At 41.4% G+C, this 12,753-nt stretch overlaps 1 protein-coding gene across 4 annotated transcripts in view; it reads left to right on the forward strand.

Annotated features, from left to right (window-relative positions):
- dip2bb (disco-interacting protein 2 homolog Bb) overlaps window positions 1–12,753 on the forward strand; it is a 63,839-nt gene that overhangs the window by 22,737 nt on the left and 28,349 nt on the right. For all 4 annotated transcript variants that reach the window (XM_047348181.1, XM_047348183.1, XM_047348182.1 and 1 more), the window contains exons 2-3: window positions 5,361–5,432; window positions 9,543–9,689. In XM_047348181.1, the coding sequence (XP_047204137.1) occupies window positions 5,361–5,432; window positions 9,543–9,689 (219 nt within the window). The remainder of the gene's footprint in view (window positions 1–5,360; window positions 5,433–9,542; window positions 9,690–12,753) is intronic.

A 12,753-nucleotide genomic window follows, 5' to 3' on the forward strand; every position in this document is an offset into this window, starting at 1 on the left:
GTGTGATGCTTTAGTAGGACCCAGGTGTAAAATTCACCAAGCTTTATTCAACCAAAAGAGCAAAAAAGGCACAGTAAAACAACTACAGGTGGGAAAGACTAGAGCAGGAGTGTCATTGCTGTTCACCTTCATGACGCTCCTCTACCGGGAGAGAGAGAAAAGAAACACCAGTTTCCACTCTGGTGATCTATCAAAGCTTATCAAAAGCAAACAAGTTCAGGGGTCTCATTAAAACTCAGTTAAATGATAAAAACAAAGTGAAAACTGATATAGTGAGCCTGAATATTATATTATTTTTCTTAAGTGTTCTGTTCTGGTTGTTATGAGTTTAAATGTCTGTTTATTGTGGACTTATTCAAAAGAGCTCCAGTTATAAGATATGTACAGTACATACCAAAAGTTTGGACACACCTTCTCAGTAGGAAGAGTAGTCGTCTTGCAATCGGAAGGTATTGGGTTCAATTCGAGCTTCCTCCTGCTGTATGTCGATGTGCCCCTGGGCAAGGCACTTAACCTCAAGTTGCCTACCGATCTGCGTATCGGTGTATGAATGTGTGAGCATTAGTGAGTGTGGGTGAATGTGGCTCTAGGAGAAAGCGCTTTGAGCGGTCTGTATGACTGGAAAGGCGCTATATAAATTCAGTCCATTTACCAAAGAGTTTTCTTTATTTTCATGACTACGGATATTGTAGCTTCACACTGAAGGCATCAAAACTATGAATTAACACATGTGGAATTATATACTGAACAAAAAAGTGTGAAACAACTGAAAATATGTCTTACATTCTAGGTTCTTCAAAGTAGCCACCTTTTGCTTTGATTACTGCTCTGCACACTCTTGGCATTCTGTTGATGAGCTTCAAGAGGTAGTCACCTGAAATGGTTTTCACTTCACAGGTGTGCCCTGTCTGGTTTAATAAGTGGGATTTCAAGCCTTATAAATGGGGTTGGGACCATCAGTTGTGTTGTGCAGGAGGTGGATACAGTACACAGCTGATAGTCCTACTGAATAGACTGTTAGAATTTGTATTATGGCAAGAAAAAAGCAACTCAGTAAAGAAAAACGAGTGGCCATCATTACTTTAAGAAATGAAGGTCAGTCAGTCTGAACAATTGGGAAAACTTTGAAAGTGTCCCCAAGTGCAGTCACAAAAACCATCAAGCGCTACAAAGAAACTGGCTCACATGAGGACCGCCCCAGGAAAGGAAGACCAAGAGTCACCTCTGCTGTGGACAATAAGTTCATCCGAGTCACCAGCCTCAGAAACTGCAGGTTAACAGCAGCTCAGATAAGAGAACAGGTCAATGCCACACAGAGTTCTAGCAGCAGACACATCTCTAGAACAACTGTTAAGAGGAGACGTTGTGAATCAGGCCTTCATGGTAAAATAGCTGCTAGGAAACCACTGCTGAGGACAGGCAACAAGCAGAAGAGACTTGTTTGGGCTAAAGAACACAAGGAATGGACATTAGACCAGTGGAAATCTGTGCTTTGGTCTGATGAGTCCAAGTTTGAGATCTTTGGTTCCAACCACCGTGTCTTTGTGCGGCGCAGAAGAGGTGAACAGATGGACTCTACATGCCTGGTACCCACCGTGAAGCATGGAGGAGGTGTGATGGCGTGGGGTTGCTTTGCTGGTGACACTGTTGGGGATTTATTCAAAATTGAAGGCATACTGAACCAGCATGGCTACCACAGCATCTTGCAGCGGCATGCTATTCCATCCGGTTTGCGTTTAGTTGGACCATCATTTATTTTTCAACAGGACAATGACCCCAAACACACCTCCAGGCTGTGTAAGGGCTATTTGACCAAGAAGGAGAGTGATGGGGTGCTGCACCAGATGACCTGGCCTCCACAGTCACCGGACCTGAACCCAATCGAGATGGTTTGGGGTGAGCTGGACCGCAGAGTGAAGGCAAAAGGGCCAACAAGTGATAAGCATCTCTGGGAACTCCTTCAAGACTGTTGGAAAACCATTTCAGGTGACTACCTCTTGAAGCTCATCAACAGAATGCCAAGAGTGTGCAGAGCAGTAATCAAAGCAAAAGGTGGCTACTTTGAAGAACCTAGAATATAAGACATATTTTCAGTTGCTTCACACTTTTTTGTTCAGTATATAATTCCACATGTGTTAATTCATAGTTTTGATGCCTTCAGTGTGAAGCTACAATATTCATAGTCATGAGAATAAAGAAAACTCTTTGAATGAGAAGGTGTGTCCAAACTTTTGGTCTGTACTGTATGTATGTATTTATTCATTAAAATCTTATTCCTGGGACCACTTCTGGCCTTCCCAACATATCTTAAACGTCGTCTCACCATTGATTATTTACAAAACTTAATTAAATTATATTTATTTTGATGCACAAATAAAACATGCGCAGACTGAGAGAGCACAGGTATGCAGCTCAAAAAAATTAAAGGAACACTTTGAAAACATGTCAGATCTCAATTGGAAAAAGAAGTCATGGTGGATATCCATACTGACATGGAACGGGTAATGTGTTAGGAACAAAAGGATGCCACATCATTTGATGAAAATGAAAGTGATCAACCCACAGAGGGCTTAGTCTGAAGTCACAGAGAAATTTAAACTGAAAAGCATATGTGGCAGGCTTGTCCAATTGCAACAACTCAACATGGTACTGAGTAGTTCGTATGGCCTCAAGAGATGTTCTATTGGATTTAGATCAGGAGAGCATGGAGGCCATTCAATGGTGTCAATTCCTTCATATTCTAGGAACTGCTTGCATACTCTTCACATCATGCAACAGGTGGAAACCAGGACCCACTGTACCAGTGAAGGTTCTAACAGTGAGTCTGAGGATTTCATCTCGATATCCAATGGCAGTCAGGGTGTCATCGATTATCCTGTACAGGTTTGTGCGTCCCTCCATGGATATGCCTCCCCAGACCAACACTGACCCACCATCAAACCAATCCTGCTGAACAATGTTGCAGGCAGCCTAATGTTCACAGCAGCTTCCCCAGACGCTTTCACGTCTATGAGCTCAGAGTTAACCTGCTCTCATCTTTGAAAAGAATAGGGCTGAACCTGCCAATTCTGGTGTTCCCTGGCAAATGCCAGTCAAACTCCATGGTGCCAGGCAATGACCACAGCCTACTAGAGGATATTGGGCCCTCAGGCCACCCTCATAAAGTCTTTTTGTAATGATTTGGTCAGAGACATTCTTGCCAGTGGCCCACTGGAGGGCTCTGGCAGTACTCATCTTGTTCCTCCTTGCACAAAGGAGCAGATACTGGTCCTGCTGATGTGTTAAGGACCTCCAACCGCCCTGTCCGCCTTATACTACCAGTAGTGACACTGACCTTGGTCAAATGTAAAACTACTGAAATACAGTAAAACAAATGAGGAGGGGAAAATGTCTGTGGCCTCTATCTGCAAAACCATTCCTGTTTTTTGGGGTTGTCTCATTGTTGCCCCTTCAGTGCACCTATTGTTAATTTCATTAACATCAAAGCAGCTAACAGTGATTAACAACCCCCTTTCCTACTGACCAGATCAGTGTTAAAGGAGTTTAACTGGCTTGATATTATGCTCTCAATAAAATTGGGTCCTTTACTTTTTTTGAGGTGTGTATTTGGTTGATATAAATTTTCCATTTTATGTCTTATTATTTAGATTAGCAACCACGCCCACTTCGAATTTCCCGATCACATAATAGTTGTCAGACACAGCTCTAAAAAGCAGTGGACAATCTATTTAAATCAGCCTAATGACATATGGGAACGTTGTGAAGAAAACTGCACTACCCACTAATCAGAAACCAAAGGCCAAACAAGCAAAGCCCGAAGGAAATATCAAAACTGTCAAAAGAGCCTGTATTTCATCATTCTCCCACTTATCATATGTCCTCTTCCTCTGGTTCATTCTAAGCATGCTAAAATATAAAATGCATAGAAAACAACTACAAAACACTCAGGTCTTAAACATGGTGGGTGAGCAGAAGTCAGAACACTGCAAGAAAGTGTCCACCAATCATTGTTGCTCAGCACATAACCCCGCCCCTTAAAAATCCCTGTGTAACATGAAAGTCCTATCCCCAGGCCATGATCTTTTTATCCCGGAAAGTGTGGACCCGGGAATTTAACATTTCTCGGGTAAAATTGTGTCAAAAACACACGGAGGCCTTTCAAAATCCTGGCTAATGCCTGAAAGTCCCTGCAGTGGAAAAGGGGCTACTGTCTGTAAACTGAGAAAGATCTATATGCAATGCTCTACTGGTATTCAAGCCGTAACTCTACAAATTCTAGGAACAGTTTCAAAAAGACGACAATGCTCTGCACTGTCTCTGGTATCTTATTAAAAGTATTATAACCTGCAGGAATGAAATATGAGAAGAACATGTTGTGGTTTAGAAACTGCTACATACTTTGGAACCATAAGTTGACCCAAGTCTGCAGCTGATTATTTATAATCGGTGATCAAAGCTCAGCGTTTCAGGAACGAATACTACTGCAGAACAATGACTGGTTTTTATAAGGCTGGATCAGACAGTGGCCCTATTTAAGGGTATCCTTCAGCTCTCGAGGTTAAGTCTAAAATTTGATAACAGAAAAATTATTGGTCATCACTTTGCCAGGAACAAGCAAGAGTAAACGATCCATCTCTGATCCTTTTTCTGCAAAAGTGAGGAGAGGTTTTACAGATAAATTTATAGTACATGTGAAAATGTAAAAGCTTTACCCACATTGAGTTTTGGCAGAGATGCTGCAAGGCCAGAGGAGAGCTCTGTGAACCTGTGTTTGGTCTATTGGGATAGAGGGTACAGATGGGCTGTTTAGCAGGAGGGGATTTCAAAGGGGGACTTCCTGTTCCTTAGTTAAGGTTAAAGTAGGTGCTAGAAATTAGGCTTTGTCCAACTCTCTTCTCCATTTCTCCTGATTTCCACATTTTTCGATTCTGTGATCTCGTCATTTTTGTTTCATCTCCCACCAGTCCGCTGTCTTTGTTGTCTCCGAGTCTGTGAATCACCTCGTCTCCAGCCCACGCTTCCGTCTCCGTCCACATTTAGTCCTGTTTTGTTTTTCTCTTCATTGAGGCTGGAACAGAGGCACATCTTTGATGCCCGAAGCTATCTCTAGGGATCACTGCAACACTGTGTACACCCATCTGTTTTCACCATCCTCTTTACTGGTTTCCAACCCGTGTATTTTTCCCTGTTGCTCTCTCTTTTGATCACAGATGGCATCTTTTGAAAGTCGTCAGAAGAAGGGACAGTTATTCATGTAGCAAAGTTAAAACCTTTTCTTTCATTTTATAGGCACAATGAAGAAGCTGATGTTTTTATGTTCTTCTGCCAATTTAAATCTAAGTAACCTTTTTGTTTCACAGGTGACATCACTCAGAAGGGCTACGAGAAGAAGAGGACCAAACTTCTGGCTCCCTTCATAATCCAAACTCCAGGTAAGATCCGATCACCTCTTTATTTCCAAGAGTATAAAAAGAATCTACTCTAAACTCATACTGAATGTCTAGAATCCTTACCTTATTTCCAAGGTTCCTCCCAGAGGAAAGGCCATCTTGGTTTGGGTGGTTTTAATGTCCTGGCCAACTTGCATTTGCCGAGATGTTTTCCTATAGCCATATAATACAAAACATTCCGAAACACATTGATTTAAATATCCTTCCTGGAAAAAAAAATGTTAAAATGTTTGAATCAAATCAAGAGAATTGATGTGCCAGAAGATACACACAATATTAATTCTAGAAAGGTAAAAAATGTATACCAAACCTCTAAGAAAACCTTTTATTTCTTGAGCTGACTTTAAATATTTTTGCTCCTTAAAATAATCAGGAAACCCATTTTTCTATGCCTTCCAAGTTGAAAGCTATTGGATATTGTCAGAACTAGAGATGCACCAATCCGATTCTAATTCCTCTTCAAAAAACATAAGAGGATACAAAATCTTGCCTTCCTGCCGTCAGTAGCCATAGTTTTTTTTATTAGAAGTATAGGCCGGTATAAGAGTCTCACTGTGTGATAAATTGGACTAAAAATACCACAGTTTCACTGTTTCATTGTTTTAACTCAAAGATTAAAATCAAAAATGTGTGACATCATCTAATTGCTTTTATTTAAAGCAGCTTCCTATCCAACTCCTAGCTTAAATTCAGCGTTACCTTACTAAGAATGATGGGTGTTACTCATTTACACTGCTCAAAAGAATAAAGGGAACACTCAAATAACACATCCTAGATCTGAATGAATGAAATATTCTCATTGAATACTTTGTTTTGTACAAAGTTGAATGTGCTGACAACAAAATCACCCAAAAATCATCAATGGAAATCAAATTTATTAACCAATGGAGGCCTGGATTTGGAGTCACACACAAAATTAAAGTGGAAAAACTACAGGCTGATCCAACTTTGATGTAATGTCCTCAAAACAAGTCAAAATGAGGCCCAGTATTGTGTGTGGCCTCCACGTGTCTGTATGACCTCCCTACAACGCCTGGGCTCCTGATGAGACGGCGGATGGTCTCCTGAGGGATCTCCTCCCAGACCTGGACTAAGCATCCGCCAACTCCTGGACAGTCTGTGGTGCGACGTGACGTTGGTGGATGGAGGGAGACATGATGTCCCAGATGGGCTCAATCGGATTCAGGTGTGGGGAACAACCCCCATTTCTGGACGTCGGGCCCTCATACCATCCTCATGGAGTCGGTTTCTAACCATTTGTGCAGACACATGCACATTTGTGGCCTGCTGGAGGTCATTTTGCAGGGCTTTGGCAGTGCTCCTCCTGTTCCTCCTTCCACAAAGGCGGAGGTAGCGGTCCTGCTGCTGGGTTCTTGCCCTCCTACGGCCTCCTCCACGTGTCCTGGTGTACTGGCCTGTCTCCTGGTAGCGCCTCCAGGCTCTGGACACTACGCTGACAGACACAGCAAACCTTCTTACCACAGCTCGCATTGATGTGCCATCCTGGATGAGCTGCACTACCTGAGCCACTTGTGTGGGTTGTAGAGTCCGTCTCATGCTACCACGAGTGTGAAAGCACCACCAACATTCAAAAGTGACCAAAACATGAGCCAGAAAGTATAGGTACTGAGAAGTGGTCCGTGGTCCCCACCTGCAGAACCACTCCTTTATTGAGTGTGTCTTGCTAATCACCAAAGATTTCCCCCTGTTGTCTTTTCCATTTGAACAACATCAGTGAAATTGATTGTCAATCAGTGTTGCTTCCTAAGTGGACAGTTTGATTTACTTGGAGTTATATTGTGTGAAGTGTGCCCTTTATTGTTTTGAGCAGTGTAGTTTCTACAGTATATCAAGCATAGCAATCGTCTTTCAGCCAGATGACCAGTAGTGTGCAGCAACACATGGGAGAGTGGCAGTGCAAGCGTTACTCTTTTCCCCATTTTTCCCCGGCAGTCACTCTGGCACTTTATCTGGCATCACATTATGAGCACTCTGAAATGTAGGAGCAGTATTTTAGCGTACCTTGATATTGGGAACCAACCCAGCATGAAAGTTTGAGTTTTACTGTCATAAAACAAAGACAAATTAATTGCTGAGTTGGGATTTTAAACTGTTTAGCAGCAAACAGTACAGGTCCTTCTCAAAATATTAGCATATTGTGATAAAGTTCATTATTTTCCATAATGTCATGATGAAAATTTTACATTCATATATTTTAGATTCATTGCACACTAACTGAAATATTTCAGGTCTTTTATTGTCTTAATACGGATGATTTTGGCATACAGCTCATGAAAACCCAAAATTCCTATCTCACAAAATTAGCATATTTCATCCGACCAATAAAAGAAAAGTGTTTTTAATACAAAAAACGTCAACCTTCAAATAATCATGTACAGTTATGCACTCAATACTTGGTTGGGAATCCTTTTGCAGAAATTACTGCTTCAATGCGGCGTGGCATGGAGGCAATCAGCCTGTGGCACTGCTGAGGTCTTATGGAGGCCCAGGATGCTTCGATAGCGGCCTTTAGCTCATCCAGAGTGTTGGGTCTTGAGTCTCTCAACGTTCTCTTCACAATATCCCACAGATTCTCTATGGGGTTCAGGTCAGGAGAGTTGACAGGCCAATTGAGCACAGTGATACCATGGTCAGTAAACCATTTACCAGTGGTTTTGGCACTGTGAGCAGGTGCCAGGTCGAGCTGAAAAATGAAATCTTCATCTCCATAAAGCTTTTCAGCAGATGGAAGCATGAAGTGCTCCAAAATCTCCTGATAGCTAGCTGCATTGACCCTGCCCTTGATAAAACACAGTGGACCAACACCAGCAGCTGACACGGCACCCCAGACCATCACTGACTGTGGGTACTTGACACTGGACTTCTGGCATTTTGGCATTTCCTTCTCCCCAGTCTTCCTCCAGACTCTGGCACCTTGATTTCCGAATGACATGCAGAATTTGCTTTCATCCGAAAAAAGTACTTTGGACCACTGAGCAACAGTCCAGTGCTGCTTCTCTGTAGCCCAGGTCAGGCGCTTCTGCCGCTGTTTCTGGTTCAAAAGTGGCTTGACCTGGGGAATGCGGCACCTGTAGCCCATTTCCTGCACACGCCTGTGCACGGTGGCTCTGGATGTTTCTACTCCAGACTCAGTCCACTGCTTCCGCAGGTCCACCAAGGTCTGGAATCGGCCCTTCTCCACAATCTTCCTCAGGGTCCGGTCACCTCTTCTCGTTGTGCAGCGTTTTCTGCCACACTTTTTCCTTCCCACAGACTTCCCACTGAGGTGCCTTGATACAGCACTCTGGGAACAGCCTATTCGTTCAGAAATGTCTTTCTGTGTCTTACCCTCTTGCTTGAGGGTGTCAATAGTGGCCTTCTGGACAGCAGTCAGGTCGGCAGTCTTACCCATGATTGGGGTTTTGAGTGATGAACCAGGCTGAGAGTTTTAAAGGCCTCAGGACTCTTTTGCAGGTGTTTAGAGTTAACTTGTTGATTCAGATGATTAGGTTCATAGCTCGTTTAGAGACCCTTTTAATGATATGCTAATTTTGTGAGATAGGAATTTTGGGTTTTCATGAGCTGTATGCCAAAATCATCCGTATTAAGACAATAAAAGACCTGAAATATTTCAGTTAGTGTGCAATGAATCTAAAATATATGAATGTTAAATTTTCATCATTACATTATGGAAAATAATTAACTTTATCACAATATGCTAATATTTTGAGAAGGACCTGTATATTTGCAAAACAGCCAGTCACTAAAACAACAGTCTTTATGTGTTCATTCTAGAAAATTCAGTTCTTGACATTTGAAACACAGACATGTCTCAGTATGACATAGAAAATACAGTGTCTCTTTTAAACAGGTTCTTACCTTTCTGTGCTTCCACTGATTTCATTTTTAAACATCTCACTGCTTATGAAAATGGGAAACTTTGAGTTTTCTTACCATGGTAACAACCTCCAGAATGAAGAGTTTGATTGTTAGTGCTACCTATTGGCACTTAGACATGATGTGTTCATAGATTATATCCAGCATGGACCAACAGAGCTGAAAATTGACCAATTTGTTGTGTTTGTTTGACAGTGGCGCCCCCTCAGAATGATGCACAGCCTTCTGCTCCCAGTTCGTCCAGCCATGCCCCCGCCCCTGCCAACTCATCCCGGTACCGTGAACGCCGCTCTCGCAGGACACATCGTAATGGAGGAACCAGGGATGACCGCTACAGATCAGGTCAGGAAACAGTCGGGCACCAAAGCCGGCTGATATTTGATTTGCCTTTCAAACTTTGACTTCTTTGGTGAGCCTACATCAGCTGGACTTGATGAGTGAGCTTGTTTTTTTAATCTCACTCTGGGCTGTCTCAAAGGGACCAATTAAACTGGAGTTTGTAATAAGTGTGTTTCTTTGTGGGAGTGTGAGGCGATTAGAGAGACAGACAGCAATGTGGGGCTGCAGCTGGGGAACCCCTTTGTGAGAACCCCCACTCTCACAGCAAAATGATGTCACTGGCTGCATGTGTGTGCAGATACTTTCTACAAAGCCAACATTGATCTTGATTGGGAAACCTGATGCTGAAGAGACTGAGCAGTTAAGATGAGGTAAAAGATCACAAAAAGCACATGATAAATACTACCAATGTTCATTTTGGTGCATGGACACCCTGCTGCTTCTTTTTATTATTGTCTGCTTCTGCTCTGCTCTTATGGGAATCACAGTAACACTGCAGCAGGCTAAATATGAAGCCATATGAACCAGAGCCTGTCTGTTACACTGAGTTACTGAGGAAACATGTGTTTAAAATAAATCAGGAAAGCAAAGGAAAAATCAGAGATAAAACTAACAACTTAAAATGTGCTGATCTAACATTTCACATGCAGTATTTTATGTTCAAACATATAACTGTAATGAGTTATAAGCTACTTTATGGTCAGATTTACTGCTTTTCTGTAGTATCAAAGAATTAATTAATAAGCAGTAATTTAATCAAGTAATGATTGGATGAATGTGTACCACTCATTTCATCCAATGATCGCTGGAGATAGGCATCAGCCCCCAAAAAGATTTATCTGAAAATCTCGTTCTAAGAGCTGAAAAACTTGCCCTACTGCATTAACCATCTGTGCTTGGGGGGGCCACAATTTGTACCATTCTTGTATTGTAGTTGGGGGTTGCAAAACATCATTGCAAGGGATTGCATATAGGTAAGCCAGTTAATTAACAAATTACAAAATATTTACATTCTATTGGAAATGTAGGGAATGAACAATCGTGCATCTGGAAGCAGCACAATGTTGTTGCTGCATAGACAGTAAAATTTACACATGCTATTTTTGGATCAGCCGCTCCACAGTGTCCCACTCAGGCAACCACAGTTTGCACTCTAGCCTCATAGGTGACAACAATGCACTGCCTGTTCAAATGATAATAAGAAGAAAACAAATTTGGCTGCTCTTTCACTGAGAAAATTATACAGCTTTTGTTTCCTTCATATCCACACAGTTGCACTGCAACATTTGAGCTCCTTCATTGATGAATTTTGAATAACTGCAGTTTGATGGCTCAACAGTGGTCCTCATTCCTTATTTAAATATTTTATTGATCCATATCCAGGGAAACCCAAGTGCAAAACCTGCTACTGACTGATAAGGAGGGGAGCTGGAAAAGAGAAGAATGAAAACACAATAAACCTATGGAGTCATCTGAAATGTCAGCAGCAGATCTATATAGAGTCACTGGAGGGAAACTAGAAGCAGCGAGGGGTGCTGCGACAGCCAGCTCACTTCTGCTGAATGTGCATTTCTTTTAAACTTAAGTCAATAACCTTTTAAAAATGTGTTAAAATGTTTAAAGGAAGAAGTCTTGTCTTTCTGACAGATAAAACAATTAAAACAAATTGGCAAAAAAAAAACAGCTGTAGGTGTATAAGCAAGCAGGGTGTAATCTTGTATTCTCTTTATCCTTCTTTCTCTCCTCCACTCTTTCCTCCTTTTCTCCCCTTTTTCCCCATCTCTCTCTTTTTTGAGCTTCATTTTTCCTTTTCATTTCAGTCTCCATGTCCGTAACAATTGAAATATTCCCAAAGAAGTTTATAATAAAGTTTCTTTTAAAAATATTAAGCAGAGCTTTAAAGCACTAGCTGTGATGCTCTGCTTGTGAAAGTAAATCTGTTGGGCAATTTCTTGGCACTCAGACAACAATTCTGAGCGATACTCTGCCAGACAGGACACGGTAAAAAAAAAAAAAAAAAAAAATTGGCATGAATCTGGATTTTTTTGTTAAATGGTTTAGATTTACATCCACATGCAATGAGATTGATCTTTTCCCTATAAATGTTGCTTCTCTGTATAGAAGTTATGCAGTTTAGCTGAGCAGGGTCATTTCTGTTTAGTGTAAACAGCGACTGCAAAGCCAAACAACCTGAATAAATAAAAACTATGATATGAAATATCATTTTACAGGCCAAACAGCCTGGCTTTCTTCAGATATTGCAGCATTTAAACAACTTGTCTCCTGTTGGGTTTATAATAAACACACTTGACTTGTTTATCTTGCCAGGCTTTTGTATTTATGGCCTATAAACATTATTACTAATTTAACATTATTACTCTATTACTCAAGTATGAAAGTATGAACCTCCAATCTGTAAAAACTGATGAGAAAAACTGGATTTAATTAATTTAATTAATTAATTTTAATTTATTTTATTTATTAATATGCATCCATATATATTAGTTTAGCGTTGTACCACTGGATTCAGCTGTCAGTATGGTTTGGACCTGTAGTTAAACACATGCCAAGCTTCTAAACACCACACTGTCCCTGTTGAAGACAGTCATCAGGACATGTGTGAGGAGTCAACCTCTCCTGGCACTTCTATGTGAGGGAAACAACTTGCACATTGTGAAGAAGAATAATTTAGCCCACAGTAATCTGTTCATCAGTGCCATTTACGTAATTATAGTCCCCGTTACACTGCACAGTGGGCCGCTCTTGATTTATTTTTATGTCTCGACGTTCAAACATCTTCACTGAAGTAATAAATGTGTTTTCTCTCAGTGCATAATTGTCTTGCACATGTTGTGTTGCACGGTCTGAGCGTGCTCTGGGTCACGTGGTGCATTTTAATGCGCCTGTGGGTGTCGTCGAGTGAAAAGCATCTCTGTGTTTATTGCTATGTGCATTTTGTCTGTGTAGGCTTGCGAGTGGGCTAATACATAGCTTTGTTCTCTCCTCATGGCTTCATACTTCATCGAGAAAACATTTTCATCTTCTGAGCGTAGTTTATCCACATTCC

Source organism: Girardinichthys multiradiatus, chromosome 20 (assembly GCF_021462225.1).
Source record: "Girardinichthys multiradiatus isolate DD_20200921_A chromosome 20, DD_fGirMul_XY1, whole genome shotgun sequence".
NCBI classification, from domain to species: Eukaryota; Metazoa; Chordata; class Actinopteri; order Cyprinodontiformes; family Goodeidae; genus Girardinichthys; species Girardinichthys multiradiatus.